General features: G+C 39.4%; 1 protein-coding gene across 10 annotated transcripts in view; it reads left to right on the forward strand.

The window, feature by feature from the left end:
• The window catches only part of Ptp99A (Protein tyrosine phosphatase 99A), a 153,327-nt gene that overhangs the window by 101,252 nt on the left and 30,897 nt on the right, over positions 1–21,178 (forward strand). The window contains exons 1-2 of one of the 10 annotated variants that reach the window (XM_089466327.1): positions 13,294–13,516; positions 18,689–19,426. The exons of 5 other annotated variants lie outside the window; for them this stretch is intronic. In XM_089466327.1, the coding sequence (XP_089322453.1) occupies positions 18,967–19,426 (460 nt within the window). In that variant the 5' untranslated portion in view covers positions 13,294–13,516; positions 18,689–18,966. Of the gene's footprint in view, positions 1–13,293; positions 13,517–13,599; positions 13,618–13,654; positions 13,822–18,688; positions 19,427–21,178 lie in introns of those variants that run through there. 4 more of the 10 variants (XM_089466323.1, XM_089466338.1, XM_089466329.1 and 1 more) reach the window with 4 other exon arrangements.

A 21,178-nucleotide genomic window follows, 5' to 3' on the forward strand; every position in this document is an offset into this window, starting at 1 on the left:
ACTATCTCAAAGATGCGTTGTGCGAATTGCCCTTTTGACCGAGTTGACAATCGTTGTGCAGTCATCTCTCAGCTCATTTAACTGCCAACTGCATCTGATTGGGATGCGGATACGACTTTGCTTGCTCAATGCTGTCACTGCTAAAAAGCAAATGCGTGCCACACACACTCACACACACACACACGTACATACATTCGTACGCATATAAATCAATCAAGCAACTAATCACAATCAGCTGAGCTCAACTCGGGTCACAGCAGCTGTGTGGCAGTGGCAGAGGCAGAGGCAGTGGCAGCAGCAGCTGCAGCGAGTCAATGACATCAATTTCCGTTGTCAATAATTCAACTTCTGAATGAAATTTAATCAACCTGGCTGGGAATGTGCATGAGTGTATGAGTGTGCGTATGTGTGTGCTTTCATCTAGCTTACAGGTAAGACTCCTGCTGCTGTTGCTGCAGTTTTTCAATCAAATAATCGAAGCCAAAGTGTGCGTACGCATACCCTTACAAGTGTTTACCGTTATTAATCTGATTACAGTTAACGTGCTAAGCGCTCAAGTGAGTGAAACAGAAAGAGACAGCAAAGGAATGCCACAGAAACGGACAAAGAGAGAGAGAGAGAGAGAGAGAGAGACATAGAGACGAAGAGAGAGAGTTGGCATTTGAAGGTTGCCTTCAAGCTGTGCACATTTCATTCCAAACTTTTCAAGTGCCCCTATATGTATGTGTGCATGCGTGTGTGTGTGACTGTCTTGTGGCAATTGACAGCTTGACAAGTGAGCAACATGAGAATTTAACTCGTATGTCAAACTCGAACAAGAAATATGCAAAGCATAAAAACAAAGAACAACAGCAACAAAAATTATGTAACAAAAACTTTTTTATTTTTATGATAACTTTTGCTCAACTTTGTCAGCACTGAGAGAGATAGAGACTACTCTCTCTCTCTCTCTCTCTCTCTCTCTCTCTCTCTCTTATTTTTTATCTCTCGCTCTCACTCTGTATGTAGTCAGAGATTTAATTAATCAATTACTGTGATAGTCAACTCTTTGGGTTACGCCCACTTTGCTATGCACAGCGAGTGCAGCTGGGACCGAACATAAATCTAAATGCCAAAAACCGTTCAACAATTTAACAGCAAAATGCAACTAAAGACAAAATCTACAGACTTTTATGTTTCTTTTTGTTTTTTGGCCATGTCATTTGCATATTGATGCATATTTTCCGACACACGCTGTCGGACAGCAGAATATTCTATCAAATACCCAATAAAATTGGACCAACAGGGATAAATAGAAGCAGCAGCAGCCAGAGCCAAATATTTCAGTTCTGGACTGAAATCACTTAAAGATCTACAGTTAAAGAATTTAATAAGGATATTGGGTTAATCATATCAAATTAAAATTTAAAAAAAGAATATTAATATATTATTACTATTATATTTATATCAATGCTACAGGGCATCTGCTCGTCGAGCACACTTTAGGCAATGTAAGCTCTATAGGTAGCAAATTTTATTAGCAATATCTTATATCAATTTGTATATGAACTTTTATTTATTATTATTATTGTATTTTATTTTTATTTTATTATTTATTTACATATTTATATATTTATAAATTTAAAAAAAAAAAAAAAATCACACAGCATCTGCTCGTCGATCATGCCTCAGCTGCTGTTAGCTCGGCTTTTTGGAAAAAGTTATAAATCAATATTCCTTGCAATGAAAGGATATGCTGTAATGTGAAATATTTGTCAATTAAACCAAAATAGTTGAGATTCAAATTGAATTGTGAATAATTTAAATCTGATTGCATTGAGGTTGCAAAAACTTCAGCTCACAAAACCAGCAAAGATGTAAAAGATTTAATTAGATATTTGTTGTGCGGTCAACAAAAGAGCTGGCTCTTGGCCTTTGTTGTCATTGCTGCTGCGGCTGCTGCTGCTGCGGCTGTTAAAACAGTTAACTGCCAAATTGACATAAAGCGCCAGCGAAGTGATCCAAGCTCTGAGCTTTGGCCCATGGCTGAGCTGAATGCCGACCGCACAATACAAAAGTTTGTGATGCTTGCTCCAGGGGCGACAAGCCAAATACCTGGCAATATCTGTAAATGTGTGTGTGTGCCTTTTGTGGCAAAAGCATGCATAAAATATGCCAATATGCAGTCCCTCTCTATCTCTGCTCGCTTTCAGCTCTGTCTTTCCCAGCGGCACAGACGTCGCATTCATCTCCATTTGCTCGAAGTGATGAGGCGACACACACACATCAACACACACTCACACATACACACATGGCCCATCGGAACTTCAATTCATCCATAGTGCACAATTTTTAACACTCATACGCCCTGTTGCCTCGCCTCCACGCCCTCCGCTCGCTCAGCAGCAACACTTTGCCATGCAGTCGCTCTCTTGGCTTGGCTGCACTATTTTGTCATATTTACCATTTGTTGTTGCTGCTGTTGTTGTCTTTCAAGGTTCATCAAAGCCTCAACATTGTTTGGTCACAGTTGTTGGCAACTCTGCCAATCCAGCGCCCCACTCAACCCCCGTTGACATGCCCCTAAACTGTCTTGTGAAATTTTTCCAGTGGGAGTTAATATATGCAGAGACGAGTTGACTCCAGCTAGCTTCGTGCAGCGTCGCAGTCTATGGCTGACTTTTTCGCTCTGCCTCTAACTCACACACACACACACACGCGTATGTATGTATAAGCTATTAAAGTGTATGTGTGTGCGTGTGTGCTCACATTTTTCGCATAGTGCTGTAACTGGTAGTTATGCTTCAGTGCATGTGCAACTTGTCTGTTGTTTATGACACCCCCACAGCTCTTCAGTCACCCCTTCATCATATGTATGTGCATGTATGTGTGTGTGTGTGTGTGTGTGTGTGTTTCGTCGTTGCACTATGGGTCAAACGCCCGATTTTTTGGAATTAATTAATAACTTTTGAATCAGTAAAGATAGTTCAATTTGTTTTTTTGCATTTGACTTTTGTTTGCAACATGCATTTGTGATGAAAAAATGGGCGTGACATCGCCCCTCTTTCATATTATTAGATGTCCCAACTTTTTAGCTTTTTAAGTAATTTGCACCAAATTCACATATTAGATGTGTTTTCATGTTTCAAAGACCCTGTAAAAAAATTATCAAAATCGGTTAACTATATCATATAGTTTTTATATGTAGAAGTTGAGAAAAATCTTTTTCAAGGAATAAAAGGTTATATTTTATGATTTTAAGCACAAATAACATTAAAATATATCTCTTTTATTGTTAATCAGCGTATTCTTCATTATCTGAAGCTAGCATGCCATAAACCTCAAAATTTTAAGTGTCCTGCCTTTCGAACAGGCTTATTTCCTCTTCCTCACCTGCGACGAGGTTAGTTGCTGAAAAATGAAATTGCGTAAAAAGTGCTCAAAAGTGCACGTTGAACTTATAGGTCATAGCTCGGAATTGAATATTTTATAATATGGGCGTAAATTCATCGCTACAAAATGCTACAAACACAAGTTTTCTCTTATCAAAGACAACAATTTTTTTTTTTTAATGATGTCAAAAGCAGCTTTTTGACTTACTCAAAACTTTACATCACATAAAGATTTTGGACAATACAAACACGTAAAAACAAAGAACAAGCCCGATTCTATATTTTCCACCACAAATTTTGATCTAATTGCCATTATTTTGATTTCAATTGGCGATTGAAATTCATATAAAGTTTTTACAAAACTGATAATGTGCGTGTCATGCATAACAGCTCGGTTTAACAGCAGTTTTGTTAGCAGATCGCGCCTCTGTTAAAATTCTGAGTATGTAACATTTACATATAGCGTATTCCTAATGGATTGGCATTAAAATTTTGTACAGTTTTTCAACTTGAAAATAAGACTTTTTTCCAAAAAATCGGGCGTTTGACCCATAGTGCGTTGTCATCATCAACATCATCATACGTCTCGGTTTCGTGCTCCAATCACAAGCATATCATCACACACAGACATGCACGCCTCCACACAGTTGCTCACACACACACTCACACATATATTCACCCTCACTAACACACACACACATATTCGGCTTGACTTTTGTCAGTGTCTGTGCGCTTCTGTGGGCGCACAATTTGAATTTAGCCTTTGCTTTTAGCCACACTACCTCCCCCTTCTCCTCTGGCTGCCCCCTCCTCCGCACCAGCTACGCCTTCGCATATTCTCTAATCTTGTGCATAGCAGACAAAAAAAAAAAGAATTCTATAGATTTTTGTTACGCATTTTTTTGTTTATGGGCATTCAATATGAGAGCACTCTAACCATATTAAATACCAATCGGGCTTCATTTATGAGACACATCTTAAAAGCATGATGGAAATAGAACAAATTATTGTTGTACATACATATATGCCTCAGCAGTACTTGAGACAGCAACACAGAGAGAAAGAGGGAGAGGGAGGGAAAAAGAGAGAGATCTTAAGTGTGCTATTTTAAATCTAAGAAAAATAATTTAATTTAATAAATTGTTAGATATTTTTGTGAAATTAACTAGAATTTTTATTGATAACAAATGTTTGAGCCACAGCTATTTTCGGTCTGAAGACAAAAAGCCTTTATATAGATGCATTATTAACTAAAAAAGAGTTTCATGAATATATAAAGGTTATCCTTTTAAAGTTTATCCATAATTCACTTGAAAATATAATTATCATTATGGCTAAAGACACCCAAATCATGTGGCTGTCCCAGCTTAAACAATATGAGAGGTATTCACTACAACCTCACCTTTGCCTTCCCTGTTCTCTGTTCTCAATTGTTTTCCAATGAATTACTCTACTCTATTTAAATATGCGTCCCATTTGAATATTGAGGCCACTAATAAATTGAATTTGTTTAATTAGCTCTCGACATGCAACACACTTAAAATTCCACTTAAGATAGAAAATTCTGGCTAATAACTCTAGTAAATATATGAAATTTAATTTAAGGTCTTGCGGTTAAATTTGATTTTAAGCATTTTTATAAAATCCAATTCTCGTTTTCATCTGAAGTGTGAAGCGTTTAGTGTTAGCCGAAGAACGCTGCAGGATATTGATGGAAAAACCAAAAAGGAAAAAATTTAAAAACTGAGCAAATTTAAAATTCTAATTAAAATTCACAGCAGGTGTGGGTGTATGTGTATGTGTGTGTGTGTGTTTTTGTGTAAAATTGTAAATTTATTTGACTTTTCGCTTACAGCAACTGCTCCTGCTTCTGCTGCTCCTGCTCCTGCTTCTGCTGCTCCTGCTCCAGCTGCTGCTTCTGATTTTGTGTTATTCAACACTAAAAAAAAGCTAAAAATATTTTGCAATAAAAATGCATTTCCTATGGACTTTATTGAAGCTGCAGTAAATGTCTGTGTGTGTGTGTGTGTGTGTGTGAGGGAGTGTAGATTGCCACTGTGAGTAATGACGCAGACAAATGGCAAGGCGGCATTCAGCTTCAGCTTCAGCTTCAGTCTCTCTCAAGCACTCAGTCAGTCAGTCAGTCAGCTGCTGAGTGGTGCTGTGTGGGTGGTGTGTGGGTGGTGTGTGGTGCGGCGTCAGTTCGTTGTCATGCAGATCAGGGCAGCAACAAAAATATTATTATGTCAGCATTATGTTCACAATGTCGTTTGCCATTAAGTCAACGACAACAACAGCAACAACAGCCACAACAACAACAATGACTACAACTATGACAATGGAAATGCAAGCGGGTTTGGGCATGGAAGTGACATATGAAAATGTGCAGACATTGGTCGCTCCGTTTGCATAATAGAAAACATAAATTTTACACTTTTGTTGTAGTTATCTACTGCCAGCTGCTGCTTCTTCTTCTTCTTCTGCTTTTTGCTATGGCCCGCAGCTGGACAGGAAATGTCCACAGAGTGAATATATTCATCATTCTCAACAGCAGCAGCAGCAACAACAACAACTACAACAATAACAGCAATTGCAAGTAATCGAGGCTATACTTTTGACACAATTAAAATGACCTCCGATCTAATATATATATATATATGGTTCCCTCAACTTGGTCAACTAGAGTGCAAAGCTCAGTTGGCCAAAAGGTAAATGTGAATTGCTTCAATTGCATTTGTTGCTCTTTCACCTGGCTTGATGCAATACAGAAATGGAAACGCTTTACGCTTTTAGTCAGCGAGTCAGGCTAGTTCTATTTTAACTTAATTTGACTTAATTTTCGTGTTGTTTTTGTGCTTTTGGGTTTGCACTTAACGCATAATTTCCTCTGCTTTGTGTTGCCAGCGAAACGACGGCGAATTGTGTGTGTGTGTGTGTGTGTGTGTGTGAGTGGTTGTGTATGTGTGTGGGTGTTTGTTGCTGTGAGCATGAAATTAAATTCCTCGTCAGAAACAATAACCTGCCTGCCAACCAGCAAACAGCAACAACAACAAACAACAACCACGTTGACTTCAAAATCGCAGCCATTGCTGCTGCTGCTGTTGTTGTTGTTGTTGTTGTTGCTGCTGTTGCTGTTGCTGCAGGCGCTGGCCAAAAGGGCGCGCGAATAAATTGAATCGAATTTAATGTCAAAAGTGCAGCATATAATTGGCTTAATGTTGTTGTAGCCAAAGTTCCTGTTGTTGTTGTTGTTGCTGCTGCTGCTGCTGCGAGTGGCAATAAGGCTGACAGCGAGCATGGCTAAAAACTGCATAGTGCGAGTCTGTCTGTGTGTATCACACACACACACACATACACTCATACACGCAGCTGCCAGCTGGCCATTAAGGCCAACTTCCACACTCACTCACACGTACAGTATCTACCTTTGCCCACCTGGTTATGGCCCTGGTGTGTGTTTTTGCCGTTAAAAGCGCAAAATTCAATTTCGTTTTATTGTTCGCTGGTTAAACAGCAGCGTTCAGGGTGTAAATATCATGACCCTATATATATATATGAAGCATGTGTATGGGTGTGTGTGTGGGAGGTGGGCGTGGCTATTGTACATGACGCCCACCTGTGACGCGTGGCAGCGTTTTTTTCTTACCTGTGTGTATGTGTGTGTGCGGTCATGGTGCGTATGAGTAATATTTGTTCAGAGCCACCAAAGCGTCGCCTGTCGCACCGCACAGGGCGGCCGCTGCTGAGGGGGCGTGGCGGCCGGGCAGCGAATGAAACAATTTCCGCTGACGCTGCTATTATTGCAGATGCTGCTATAGCTGGCCATTGTTGCTGCTACTGTTGCTGCTGCTGTTGCTGCTGCTGCTGCTGCTGTTGATGTAATGCAACTAATTTTGTTTTTGATCAACGGACCGCAAATTTCGCCAGGGGTTTAACAGAAAGGCGAAAATTTTATTATAGCCACACTTACAAAGAGCAACATAGCATGGCTGCGCCATCTCAGAATTTAATATCCTGGCAGATACATTTATTAAACAGCGAACAAAAGTGTATATAGTAAACGCTTATGGACTAAAAACAATTTCGGACTGCTCGAATATTGCTGTTGGATAGGATTCGAATTCTCCTTATATGCTCAGTATATCAGCAACATCAAACGAGTCTATCAGATGATGACAGATAGAAAATATATTAACTATTTCATTCATTCCATATAATTATAATAGAAATATAATAAATTATAATAGAGATAAAATATATTAATTTCTGTGATATTCATTTTCGGTTTTCAATTATATTGTTGCATTTTACTATCAACAAAAATATGAATTAGGAATTTAATAAGTTTTCAGTCTCAAAACCATTTGCTGATGAACCCAAAGGACTTGCGTCAGGCCAAACAAATTTTGATCAAAGCGCAACAAATGTGAATCAGAAATCAAACGAATGCCCGAGCTTGTAGAATATCTCTAATATATTATCTATTCTACACATCTATTATGTTTATCGATTCATTGAGCTGTGAAATGGCCCTTGGCAGCTGACAAATTACGCAAGATTTCCAAGTTTCAATTAAGCTGGAGCCATTCAAAGGCAGCATTCGGCTATTGCCACGTCAAAGGCAAAAGGCGGACGCGGCGGCCGTTGAAAGCCTGAAATGCACAATCATAGCCCACAACTGGGGCGTGGCCACGGGCGCATGGCCGAAATGCAATATTGCTAAGTTCCAAGCAGAGTTCAGGTAGTCAGCCATACTCACGCACACACAGACACACATATACATATATGTATGTTTGCCATGCACCTCAAATTATATGTTGACAAGTCTCAACTGAGCCGAGCAGCCCAATCGAATTATTGGGCCCATGGCAATTACTTGGCCTGGGTCTCTGCGATTCAAATTGGGCTGGGCTCGCCGGCAAATTGCTGACCAAATTCATAGATGTCAAATCGAACACTATTACCTATGCAAGTAGTTATTTCGTATCCTGAAATTTGACTATTAAGTGAATTATGTCATTTTCATATGTGAAATCAAAGTCGATCGCAGATTATTTTGCTGATAACATTTTGACGCCCGAGAGAATTCGATTTTTTTCTTGATAGAATTTGGCAGATAAGGAAGAAAAATATGAAGTAATACGTACTTAAAGGCAGTAGTGCCACGAATTTTTCTGTTTAAGCATAATAAAAGCGACGTGGAATATGAATTATATATATTTAATATATACAGTATAATCCGGTTATAACGACTCTGCTTATAGAGTCCCTACAGTTAATGCGATGAAAATTCTAGTTCCCAGATAGTGGACTTATATAATCATAGTGTCTTCCGGGTATAGCAATGGCTCCTTGACCATGTTCTCTCCCTATCTCCTTATATTGATTGCCGATATAAAACAATCAAAAATTTATTCAGGTTAAATGAAAGAATATTGTCAGAAAGCACATATAGATATATTTTGAGCTAGAGCTAGAGACTATAATTTGGAATTAATATTTCTGTATATCATACGGCTATGTATGTCATATATCATTCCAGTCTATGAATAACTTTTTATCAATCCATTTTGTTATCATACATCGTACTAGTCTATATATTTTTCGTAATAGCTCAGTATATGTGCTTATTTTTCATAATTACCAATGCATATATAGAGCAGGGGTTAGACTTTGCCCAAGTCTACAACTTTCATACTGATTCCGGTTACATTCTATCTGGAACACATTCGCAATTAGTCCGGCAATCGTGTCACGCACGACTTTTGCAACACGCCTTCAATGCGAATCGCACAACACCCGCAGCTAGATACGAAACTCGAATGATTCATCTGACACAATCAAGCCGACAAACTGTTTATGGCTCAACAATTTGATAAGCAAGTGAAGCATATGTTACTCTTAGACTGATTGGGAAAATCACAAACAACGAAAATGTAAGAAATGTAAATAAAGGAAAAACAGGCGAAAAAATAAAACGTGCAATGCGAATGCGAAATTGGGTATTCATAAATAGCTGGTGATATTTGTCGCCCACCTTCGGGCAATTTTCCAGGGCTTTTGTCGCAATTTTCTTATCTCGTGAGCATAAAATTAACAGCCCAACAAAATGGCGTCAAAATCAACGACAATGCTCGCACACATTATTTGCGTAGCTGGGCAGACGAGGACGAGGAGGAAGACACGAGGACACGGCAAGGACTATGCCGGAGCTTTATTTCGAGAAATCGACGCCCGCGGCGTAGCTATAAAAATTTGTGCGCGATAAAATGGAATTATGAAGACGAGATGCTGCGACAAGTGGGACGACCAAGTCTGAACACGACACGTGTTCTTATTAATTTTAATGCATATTAAAAATCGCAGCCGGCGGGGCTACGTCACGCCCCCAACGCCCATAACGGCTACCGCCCATCTCGTAAACCTTCTTCAGAAGCTGTAAATTTTAAGCAGCGTATCAATAAAAAGCCTGGATCGTTGAGCACGTTGAAGCACATAGAGCCAGCTCCATAAGATACTCTAACCACAACAATATACTATACACACACACACACACACACACACACACACCGCGACACACAGATACACTCACACATGCTTGCATGACAGTCACTGACTTATGTTTATTAGATTTTATGGGCGCTGGGGCTGAGCTTCATCTTGTGGGCTTTGCTTTACACATTTTTCGCTTGTGCATTAAAATATCTTAATAGAAAAGAGATAAGTCATAAAATATTAAATGAGTGACTACGGCACACACACACACAGACTCATGCACACACACAGACACACATAAAGCTCATAATCAGTCAGGGAGTCAGTGAGGCAGGCCAAGTGGCAGCGTGGTTTCATCTGCTGCTGGCAGGCTGTTGGCTATGTCGGAGCCTCCATTATGCCGCAGTATTGTGGTTATGATATCGCATACCCTGTACGCAGCCAGTGGACAGCAGGGTATATGCATGCAGCAAACATTTGAGTCTTAGAAATGCTATTCGAGTTGATCAAGATAACCAAAGGTTATCTCTGCCGACCATATGAGCTGAAATTGAAATTGTAGCTTGAAGCTGGACATGCTTTGGCACCTTTTTTTTTAATCAAGGAATCTATACATGTTGGTCAGTCAACTAATCAGCCTTATTACTTTCATCCTTCTTAAATTCGGTCTCTATCCATTTGCTTTGATTTAAATCTCATTTGATCTTCATGTTGAACTCTTTTCTCTTCTGCTAGGTCCCTTGATCTCAACATCAATATCTGTCCTTATCTGTCTGTCTTTGTCTCTTTCTTTCTTTCTCTCACTCGCTACTCCCCTCTCTCTTTATATATATCTTAGTTTTTATATCTGATCTATCCGTCTATATCTATTTTGATCTCTTGCTATCTTTCTCTATCAATCTTGATTTTTATTTTTATATCTTTCTCCCTATTCCTCACTCACATACTCTACTCTTTCTCTCTCTATCTTTGTACCAACCTCTACCCATCTTTGTATATCTCTCCCTTGTGATCTCTTCTCTTTCTTTTTTTCTCTCTCTCTCTCTCTCTCTCTCTCTCATATCTCTCTCGCTCTTAATTTTTGGCAGTTTATCAGTCGTTCAAACTAGAAAATCATATATGACTTCGATAGGAATTTACAGGGCATCTTGGAGTCGTTCGCCTTGCAGCTCGTTTGATCACATTTGTTCTTAGTGCTCATATTTCCACTTTGCAGATAAATAATGCACAAAAGTTGTTCATTTAACTTTGCCTGGTTGTTTCGTTTCATACCGCTTTTTGTTTGTTTTACTCGTTGGTGGTTTAGACGGCCCAGCAGCTCCGGTGCCTCACCTACACTCACCTGCACCGCCATCGCCGCCACCGAATCGCCTGCCATGTGCCAGATATAAATCTTGAGAGCCTAAAACCTGACTGGGGAGCAACTTTACTTTTTATTTTTATTTTCATTTTATATATGTATAAATATTTTTCGGTATTTTCGGGGCCAGCTTTGGCTGAGTCGAAAATAAGTTAAGAAACTCATTCACATAATTTTCGAGTTTATTGTTGCTGCTGCTGCTGCTGCTGCGGCTGTAGCATGCTACACACCTGGCGGGGCGTGGCTCTAATTACCAACAGCCCTCAGCAGCGACTCCGTGCTGCCCATAAAATCTAAATAAAAATCATTCATTTTCTCGGCAGAGCGAAAGTTAACCTAAGGCGCCAACAATTCTGCCAACTGCCATGCTTAACGGCTCCTTAAGAACCACTCGATGATGTTGTGGCTGCTACTGGAAATCCAGTAGCTGCAGGCAGCACCCTCCCCCCTCAGCTGTGCGGTTGCCTTTGGGCGTAAAATTTTTATAGCCTACACTTGGGCGCCCGAGCAAGTTATGGCCACTTAATGAATTAACATTATTTTGATGGGTTTTATGATTTTTTGTTCATGCCACCCACACACACACACACACACACACACACATAACTAGGTTGCAGCACCTTAGCAAAAATATCAGCCGCTTTTAACTTTTTAATAAGCCACAAAAATATTATTAAAACAAAAAAATAAACAGACCGAAATAAAAAATTAAGCAGATTCAAACATAAGCATAACTCCACTCGAATCATTTCATTAATATTTGGGCGTGGCTGAGGCAGCCCTCTGCCTTTTTTTTTCTTTTTTGTGTATTTCGCATGCTGCATGGAAATTGCTTTTTAAGTACTTGGCTTCAATGCAGGCGCAGAAAAGTTTTCCATGCAGCGTGGCGGAAACTGCGAAAAGCTGAAGTGAAAGTTTTTATTAAATGCATAAAACGAGTCAAAGTCGTGACTGTGTATGTATGTGTGTATGTCTGTGTGTGTATGTGTGTGTATTGAGCGCGTGTATCGGGCGACATAAATCTAAGTGCTTTAACGCCCTTGTGGCCAACTTTTGCAGCGCCTACTTTTGTGGCCAATGGTGCAAAATGTTTTAACAGTCTGAGCCACCCCTTTGCCCACTCCCAGCCATGTATATACATGTGTGTGTGTGGGTAAGTGTGTGTATTATGTAAGCGTCGCTGTGGAGCTTTTGTAATGAGTTTTCAAGTGGTTTTATGCATAGGCAGGTAATTTTAACATAATGCCTAATGATGTATCTTTTGTGAAGGGGGGCTTACTAAATAGCCAAGCATTGTATGCCAGGTAGTATTACACACACCCACTCTCACACACGCAAATGACAATGTAGTTTATAAAGGCAAACCTAATGGGCAATAAGCAGGCAGTTAGGCAGTCCCTTTGTTATTGCTCATGGAACGAGCTGAGTTTGTCAAATGTAGTGAAAGACAGACGCTTAAGCGCTTAAAACTGTCTGTAAGTGAATGTTTTTTAATGCATTATACCATACATGTGCGTATTATATAAAATAAGCTCAAATTATTATAAATGAAAATTTAAAAACAAATTTTAACAATTGCACATTATATTCATTATATATTACCATATCACAACACAACTTGCATTGAACTATATTAAGCGTAACTCGTATCTAACTTCCTTTATCTCAATCAAAGCTATTACGTACGCAGTTTATCACAGCTATTGCCATTAAATAATATAATAATATAACTTATTAATTTAATTGTTTAATCAGTATAATTTGCAGTTGCTGATTCTTTCAATAAAACTCTCGGATTCCCATTTATTGCTTGCGATATCAGCTAGCAGCAAATGTCCCACAATTTAAATGCGCGCCTAAAATAAAATTCCCTAACAACCGAATTTCCCGTTTGCACTCGCATTTTTGTTCAGAGCTGGCGAGTCACTCGCACACACACATGCAAGCAAAAACAAACGCTCTCGCTCTCTCACAGCCGCAGCAGCAGCAGCAGTAGCAGCTGCCGCATATGCCGCACCACGGCGAATTGGACACAGCCAACGGCGGCGAATGTATTTGACAGTTGTACCAGTCACCCGTGTGTGTGTTGTCTGTCTCTGTCATCATAGTCGCCGTCGCTGTGGCCGCCGTCTCGTTGTGCTTCAGTTTTTCTGATTGTGGCCCAAGCAAAAACTAGGCAAACATTTTTAAAAAACTTTAATAAAAATCGTCAATGAAATGCGCACAAAGCAAAGTCATATGTTGACTGCTCATAAATTTCAAAAGTAACTAAATAAGTGAAAAACACAAAGTATAATAAAACAAAGCTGTGAAAATTTTGTATAGTGCGAACGCCTGGAAAAATTCTTTGCGCAGCAGCCGCCTTTTTTTCGGCTACGACGAACGAATTGGGTACAAAAGAATGAAATATATGTAATAACTTAATCGAAATATAAACAATTTAAGTGGTTGTGCATTTTGATGTGTGGAAAGTGCTGAATATCTGATAGCAAGCAAAAAAGATACAATATACAGCTACATACATATATTTCTGCCCAAAAATATGTGCCAAAAATACAAAAGTTTTACAGCTCGCAAAAAATTATGACAATAAAAGTGTGTGAATAAGATATTAGATAAAATCATAAAAAAATCCAAGAATATACATTTATATGTGTATAAATAGATATAAAAATAATGTTTAATAGTGCGCCCATTAATCTTATTGTTATTGTTGTTGTTGCTGTTGCCTTTGTTCGCTGCGTCGTTGTTGTTGTTATTCGCATTTTGTGTACCTTTCAAGAAATCAATAAAAAAAAAACAGTACGCAGCCCAAAGGCCAGGCAAATTCGCTCAAAACGAGTCGAGAGAGCGGAATGAAAGAGCAGCATTTAACACAAAACAGCAGCGAAGCGCCTGAGAGCGAGAGAGGGTGAGCGCTAGCGAGCGTGAGTGCCCTGTGCGTTTTGTTGACATTCTACAGCGCCGCATGCTTGCCAAGAAGCCCAGCTTGAGTTGTGTGTCTCATCTTGTGCCTCTCTCTCGCTCGCTCGCGCGCTGTATCTGTTACTGCGGCTCTGTCTTGGTCACAACTATGCCATAATTTAGCATATTTAGCAAAAGAACGCGAATGTCCGACAGAGAATAAACACAAATAGAACAATAAGTGTATTTATATCATGATGAAGCACAGTTAGCTGACACAATTCTTAAAGAAGCAGACTGCATTCGCTGTGTGCCCGTTTCTCTTGTCGCGTAGCGCTGCGAATTACTACTCTTGGTATATTTTGGCAAAGGGTGCTCTGGGCACCACGTGCACAGCCCAGCTCTATTGATTTTTCGCATATCCTGCATCCTCTTTGCCGTGCATGCGCAGCCACCCATATATATGTAACTTTATATATATGTATAGATATATATTTACGTCTATGTGTATGTGTAAGTGTGTGTGTGGATATCCCTAGTGCACTGACCTTAGCCATGGTACTACCAGTCATAACTAGAGAGTTGCACGTTAATTTGGCCAACAAATTAACAGCATTTGGCAAGTCGCTAAAAACAACAAACAAACATTTTGTGATACACATACGTGAATGCACACACAAATATGTAGTACACAATGTGGGCCATTCATAAAAACCGGATAGAGAAAAAATAAACATAATACAACTAAATAAACATTCTCGCTGTCGCTGTATGCATAGGAAGTGTGTTAGACGTATTTGATTTGGGTTTTTCGAAAGCGAATGCTTGAGTGCGTTAATATGTGGGTTATCAAACAGTCTCACGCCTATTAAAGCCATCGAAGATGTGTTCCCTTCTTGGCATTGGCTGCTTAGGGAAACCAAACTATCGAATATGCATTAAGAACAGCCCAGACCCAGGGACTGCCTATGTGAACTCGGGCAGTTATGAAATTATCTCAATGAAATTTCGTATAGATGCGTGTTTTGAGTGTGGAAACAATATACGAACCAAAATATATTACTCCCTCATATTGCTGTCATACAAATGATAAGTTAAATATTGTGCTTTTAGTGTAAGTCATATGCCATATTATGTGAGAAATAACTTCAGCTTAACATTTCAATCTTCAGTTTGAAAGGGTTTATAGTCATAGGCTTACAATTCCCCTTGCCCATCAGATCAGCTCAATTTGTAGCCATATCATTTCAGTTACTTGAGTGCCCAATTAGATGATATTTATTGACACTTGAGACACACTTTAACACACTTTCACGGGTTGTCAACAAAGTCAGTCGCCCGCCCACATTATTTTGCCTTCGTTTACTGTGCTGCTCCATAAAGCTATATTTTCGGTTTATTTATATGTTTGTTCAGAATACAACGGGAAATCGGCTTAGGCTTATGTGACCTACTATATTCGTAGCTTCTACTTCCGTTTATAGCGAGCGGCAGAGGTAGGCAGGCAGCTATAACATTTGTTACCTGGTAAAACGATAATATGCTCACTTTTTATCAATCACACACGCACACTGACACACTCGCAAAAAGGTCACTTATTATTGTTTATGTGTATGACAGGCATAATAGAGCTTATCTCGGCAAATGGCTAGCGACCATAAAAAAACTCGCCACGACTTCAATGTGGTGTGTGTGACTGTGTCAGTGTGTGTCTATGCATGTTTTCCATTTATGGGTCATACATGCATACACACACATTCGCACTCACACATATCTGTGTTCCCATCCGTTTTTCTGCACTTGACAGCAAACAGTGGGCAATTTTTCAATTACATTTGCAATCACACATGCGGCACATGCCACAGCGACCACTCACTGCTATCTGCTAATCAAATTCTTCCGAAGTGACCCTAAAAAGTCGTTGGCCCCGTGCATTGACGTCGATCTACTGCTTGTAATAATATTATATTATTATTGTTTATTGTTATTATATATGATATGAGTGTATAGATAAATGGGAAAGCTGCTTGAATATTAGTTCTGTCTGTATATACCCTGTACACATAGATAAAGATGCTGACCAGACTCCAGAGCTTTCTAGCTAAAGCATCTTGAACTTGAACTTTGTCTAACTGCATAAATTTATCATCTATAAGAGATTGAAATTTAAAAAAAATCTACTTCGAAGAAGATGTAATTAAAGCTTTCAGAATTAAATTTTCGTTTTGAAAATCTATATTATCAGCAGCTAAACCTTATTACAAGGTGTTTGCTCATTACAGTTCTCCAAAAAATTTGCCATTTTATAATTGATATCCAGAAGATTCAATTCTCGCTAACTATATTAACTTAACTATATCCCTATATGAGTCTTGGAAATCCATAATTTATCCATTTTACTCCAAAATAGGATTATGACAAACTTCCAATTATTGCTATTTTTGAGTCCATGCTCCATACTACAGGGTATTTGCTAGTTAGGTATTTCCAAATAGGTTGCCATTTTATAAGCTATGTCTACTTAACTTTCCGCTACCCGTCTTAGATCCATAAAAGGTCCAACAATTGACGCTTGATTGGCCAATTTTCTGGGACCCAAAGCACGTCAACTCGTTTTCCAATATCTTTTTTATGGCCGCAGATACAGTGAGCCAGTCTACTAACTATTTATATTCGTATAGATATATATATCTTTTAGTGCGCTCTTATTCCGACTGTCTGCCCGTCAATCTGTCCGTCTTTTATGTGTCACATTTTGTTATGCGAATATTTTGGGTTTATTGATAATTTCGTTTTATGGTAACGCGTAAGCAGCCCAGGCTTTAGATTATTTTTCCGTTTTTTATTACAATTTCATTTTCTTTTTTATTATTTTTATTTTATTTCGTATTTTTGTTGCATGCGGCTGCAGTTTGATGAGCTGCTAATTAGCACCGGCTGCTCAACAGTCACGAGCAACACTTTAGCCCAAGCACATGGCGTGCCGAGCCAGTTCTCAATGAATCAGCACGAGCGCACTGTAATTTGCACTTTGTTCAGCTACCTCTCAGCCACTCCCCCCTCCACTCACCCTACCCCCCTCTCCCGCCATCTCTTTTCTTTTTCTCTCTTTCTTTAACTGGCAGTGTAGAGTAAGCTGCTGAGTTCGGGGCATATTAGTTACTGCGCTCATGATTGACAGTTCTTGGACTAGGTTAGTCGTCGCTGTGGATAATTAGCCCACTTGGATTGGCAGCTGGATGGACAGCCAACAGCATTTGCCTTTTGACCCCAACTGCTCGACTGCTCGAGCATATGCGAAGCTTATGTTGAGCTCCTGCCTTCAGCAGATTAGCAAACAGCATATTGATTATTGATCCAATTATTAGAGACCATTTAGGAGGAAGAGCTCGTTAGAAAATTTCTCGAATCACATAAGAGAAATGGATTAACTGACAAGTGATGGATAAACAAATGGATTTTGGATTACATAATACTATCTTTTGTTTTGAAGAAAAAAAAAAAGACTGAGGAACTGCAAGAAAACAATGTGCAAGCTGAGCTGCTAAACAATGACCTATTTTTCCATTAGAAAAAACCATTTCATTTCTTAAGCTAGTTATGAGAGCTGCTGCTGTATATGGTATGATTTATTAATATATAATATTTCACTAATTATTTCACTTATTTGTGGTGTACTCCCATTAAAATTACTGAGCAATTTTTTTACTACTTTAGTGATTCATTAGAAGTTATTTCATTGAAGTTAAATTTCTTTTGTACCAAGCAGTTATTTCTCTAGCAATATACATATATAATATAGATTGTTTAATAACCATTTTCCACGCATCTTTATACTTATACTTCACTAACTGAGCCACGTTATTGTTTGTTTACCTTCGGCTAATGCGAAACCTTCGCCTCAGCCCTTGAACTTCATACTCAACTGCCATTAATTTTGTGGACAACTTCTTGAACTTGGAGTAGCGTGCACTTGTGTCGTCTATGTTCGACTTGTGCTTTAAATCTTTTTGCTTTTTTGCGACATGAGGCATGAAGCCGTCTGCGAGTGCCGCCAGCTGTTGCACACATGTCAGCGGGACAGACGCTGGGCTCGTCAATTTATTGCAAGCGCTTTACAAGTTTTTCCCTCTACTTTATTTTTTGCTTCCTACAGTTTTTATATGGGCACATTTATAATTTTTATTTATATGGTCACACATGAGCAGGGCAAGGGAGTTAGGTGAAGATAGAGAAAGAGAGAGTGAGACGGAGGGGACTTTTGATGCGTCGACAACTGCAGTAGCCACGCCCTCATGTTTTAAAGATTGAACCGGGTTGAACTCGCCAGAAAACAAAGGGCGATCGCAAGAGAAACAAGAATTGTGAATAAGTAAAGTAAAATGAAATGCAATAAATTATGATGTAAGGCAACGGCAGCGAGTGGAGTTTTGATAATTTTTACATCTCTCTTTGCATTTGCTATTTTATATAGTGCGCAACAAGCAACAACAACAATAACAATAACAATAATAACAGCTTGCAATTTAATTGATATTTTTACAATATTTTGTGACAGTGTAAAAATGGAAATCATTTAAGCATATAGAAAAACTTTAGCTAGAAAAAACTAAAACAAATTGTAAAAAATAAAACTAACAAGAAAGAAAATGTTGTAGTAACAACAAACAACTTATAAAAACAAACAATACGTTGCAAAAGTATTACAATAGAACAAGCCTTGCGTTGCACAGTGGTGCAAAGCACAGCGCACAAAAACAACAAATTCGCACAAACAAAAATCAACACGAAAACCGAGCGAGTCTTCTGCTTACAATTGGAACGCGTATTGGAACAATGCCACGCCCATTGAAGCTGCCACTGCTGCAGTTGTTGCTGTTCAGCTGCCTGGCGATTCAGCACTGCGGCACAGCGCTGCCCAGCACTGCGCAGCCACCGCAGCTGGCAACGGCCAGCAGCACCACATTTAGCAGTCGCGCCACTCGCACCACTCCAGAGCTGTCGCTGGACAGCAGCACCACACAGCGCAGCATCTTGGATCTAGTCAATGCGGAGGCCGACGGCTCCGGCTGGGAAACACTTGAGACTGAATTTAAACTAGCCACGCACAGCCCCACCGCCTCGACGCTTGGCGCCACGGCACCCACTTCCATTGAGCAGCAGGACCAGCCGCCGGCGATCCCTGCCACCACCCTGGCCTTTGCCAATGCAGTTGCCGTTGCGGGCGATACCATGGACTCGACGGGCCTAGCTGGCGATGCCACGCCCCCCTATGCAGCGGTCGACGATAGTTATGGTAATTAGCTTGCGAATATTTCTATAGCGAAGAGAACTTTATCCACCTATGACGCATCAGAGATCGCCATCAAATGGCCCAGCGCTCGAAATGCTGATTCAATTATTCCAATTGACTCTGTTTATACAAAAACAGAAGCTGCTGACTCAGCCATTGCAGTCAATGTAATGCATGAGAACACAAACCAAAAAGAAACTTAGTTTAATATAAGTATAAAAATATATTCACAACATTTCTAGATCTTAGATCTGTGAGAAGTCTGAATGATAGAACACGAAAGATAATTTTTATATGAAATATAATGTACTTGCTCACAAGTCTGATCTATCTCTTATCTATAGGTAACTATATTAATATATGTCCTCTTATATCCTGTATCTATTTGGTCTATATATAGCTCCTTCTGCACGTATATCCTATATCGTATGTGCTATAAATACTCTATGTCCCACATACTATATCCAATATTCTATATTCTATATCCTACATCCCACATACTATATCTTTATATTCCAATCCCATATTCTATATCTTACATAATATACCCATATCCTATATTCATTACTATCCTGTGTCTCTTCCTGCATTTTTACACACGTCCACCCAAATCTTTATGTTATATGTTTTCCAAACATTTTCTATTTTCATCTAAGCCTATTATAATTGATCTTGAGTGAGTGCCCATTTAAGTAAAGCGAATCCCAGACACCGATTTATTTGTATTGCTTTATTAATTGGGATACTTTAAAGGACTATCCCAAAGCACTTAGCTCGAATTGAGTTTTTTACAAATGCCAATAACTCATTAAATAATTATAAATTGCATTCGATGGGTGTTTACTGTACAAGACTTTTCCATTATGGCCGCGTTTAGCTGCCCGCCGGGCACATTGAAGTTCATTGACATCGCAAAAAGTTTTGCTGGAAAAAACTTGATGGTACCGAAATGAGAATCACAGCGGGGGGTGAGCGCCGAAGTTGACAGACAGACAGGCAGTTGCTCAGTTATTATCGATAGATAGAATAACAACAACAACAACAACAAGAACAACAACAACAACTTTGCTCATACTTTGCATACTTCATGGCAATTAACAGAGTTTTCATTTCCGGCTTAACACGCAGCCTTCCACCACGCCTCAACGCCTCCCTCTCACTCACTCCATATATATACAACTACTCCCTTCCCCACTCCAGGGGTGTTAACGTGTAATATGGCTAAATTCTCACGCAAAAACTTTCAGCATTTTGTGTGGAATGAATTATTTAACATTGTTTTTGCGGGCCAAGTTTTTCGGAATCGCGTTTAATAAAATATGCCCGAGAATTGACACCCACAACAACAACAACAACAAGAAGAACAAGAACAGCAAACAGCTCGTCAAAGGTTTTCATTGAATACGACGGCACACGCGATGCCCGCTGGCTGCCCGACGCTGCGCGGCTCGAAAGCAAACAAAGCAATTAACAACTTAACTTTTATGGGCCACAATTATTTGGTATTTATTGCTAAGCTCTAGCTATGCGCTATCTTTATGGCCCGGCTTAAAATTCAAAGCCGCTGACAACTCAGCTGCCCCGCATTCAATTCCAACAAGCCCCACCCCCAAAAAACACTTCAAGCCCTTGCTAACCCGCTGGATCCACGTGGCGTATGCGCAATTTGCATTATTTCTTGTCTTGTTTTTGTTGTTGTCGTCGTGTCAGCAACTAAAATATTTTTTGCATGAGCGCCAGCGACTGACAGCTGGC

This window comes from Drosophila arizonae, chromosome 2 (genome assembly GCF_054131065.1).
Source record: "Drosophila arizonae isolate 15081-1271.41 chromosome 2, UAZ_ARI_1.0, whole genome shotgun sequence".
In the NCBI taxonomy this organism is placed as follows: Eukaryota; Metazoa; Arthropoda; class Insecta; order Diptera; family Drosophilidae; genus Drosophila; species Drosophila arizonae.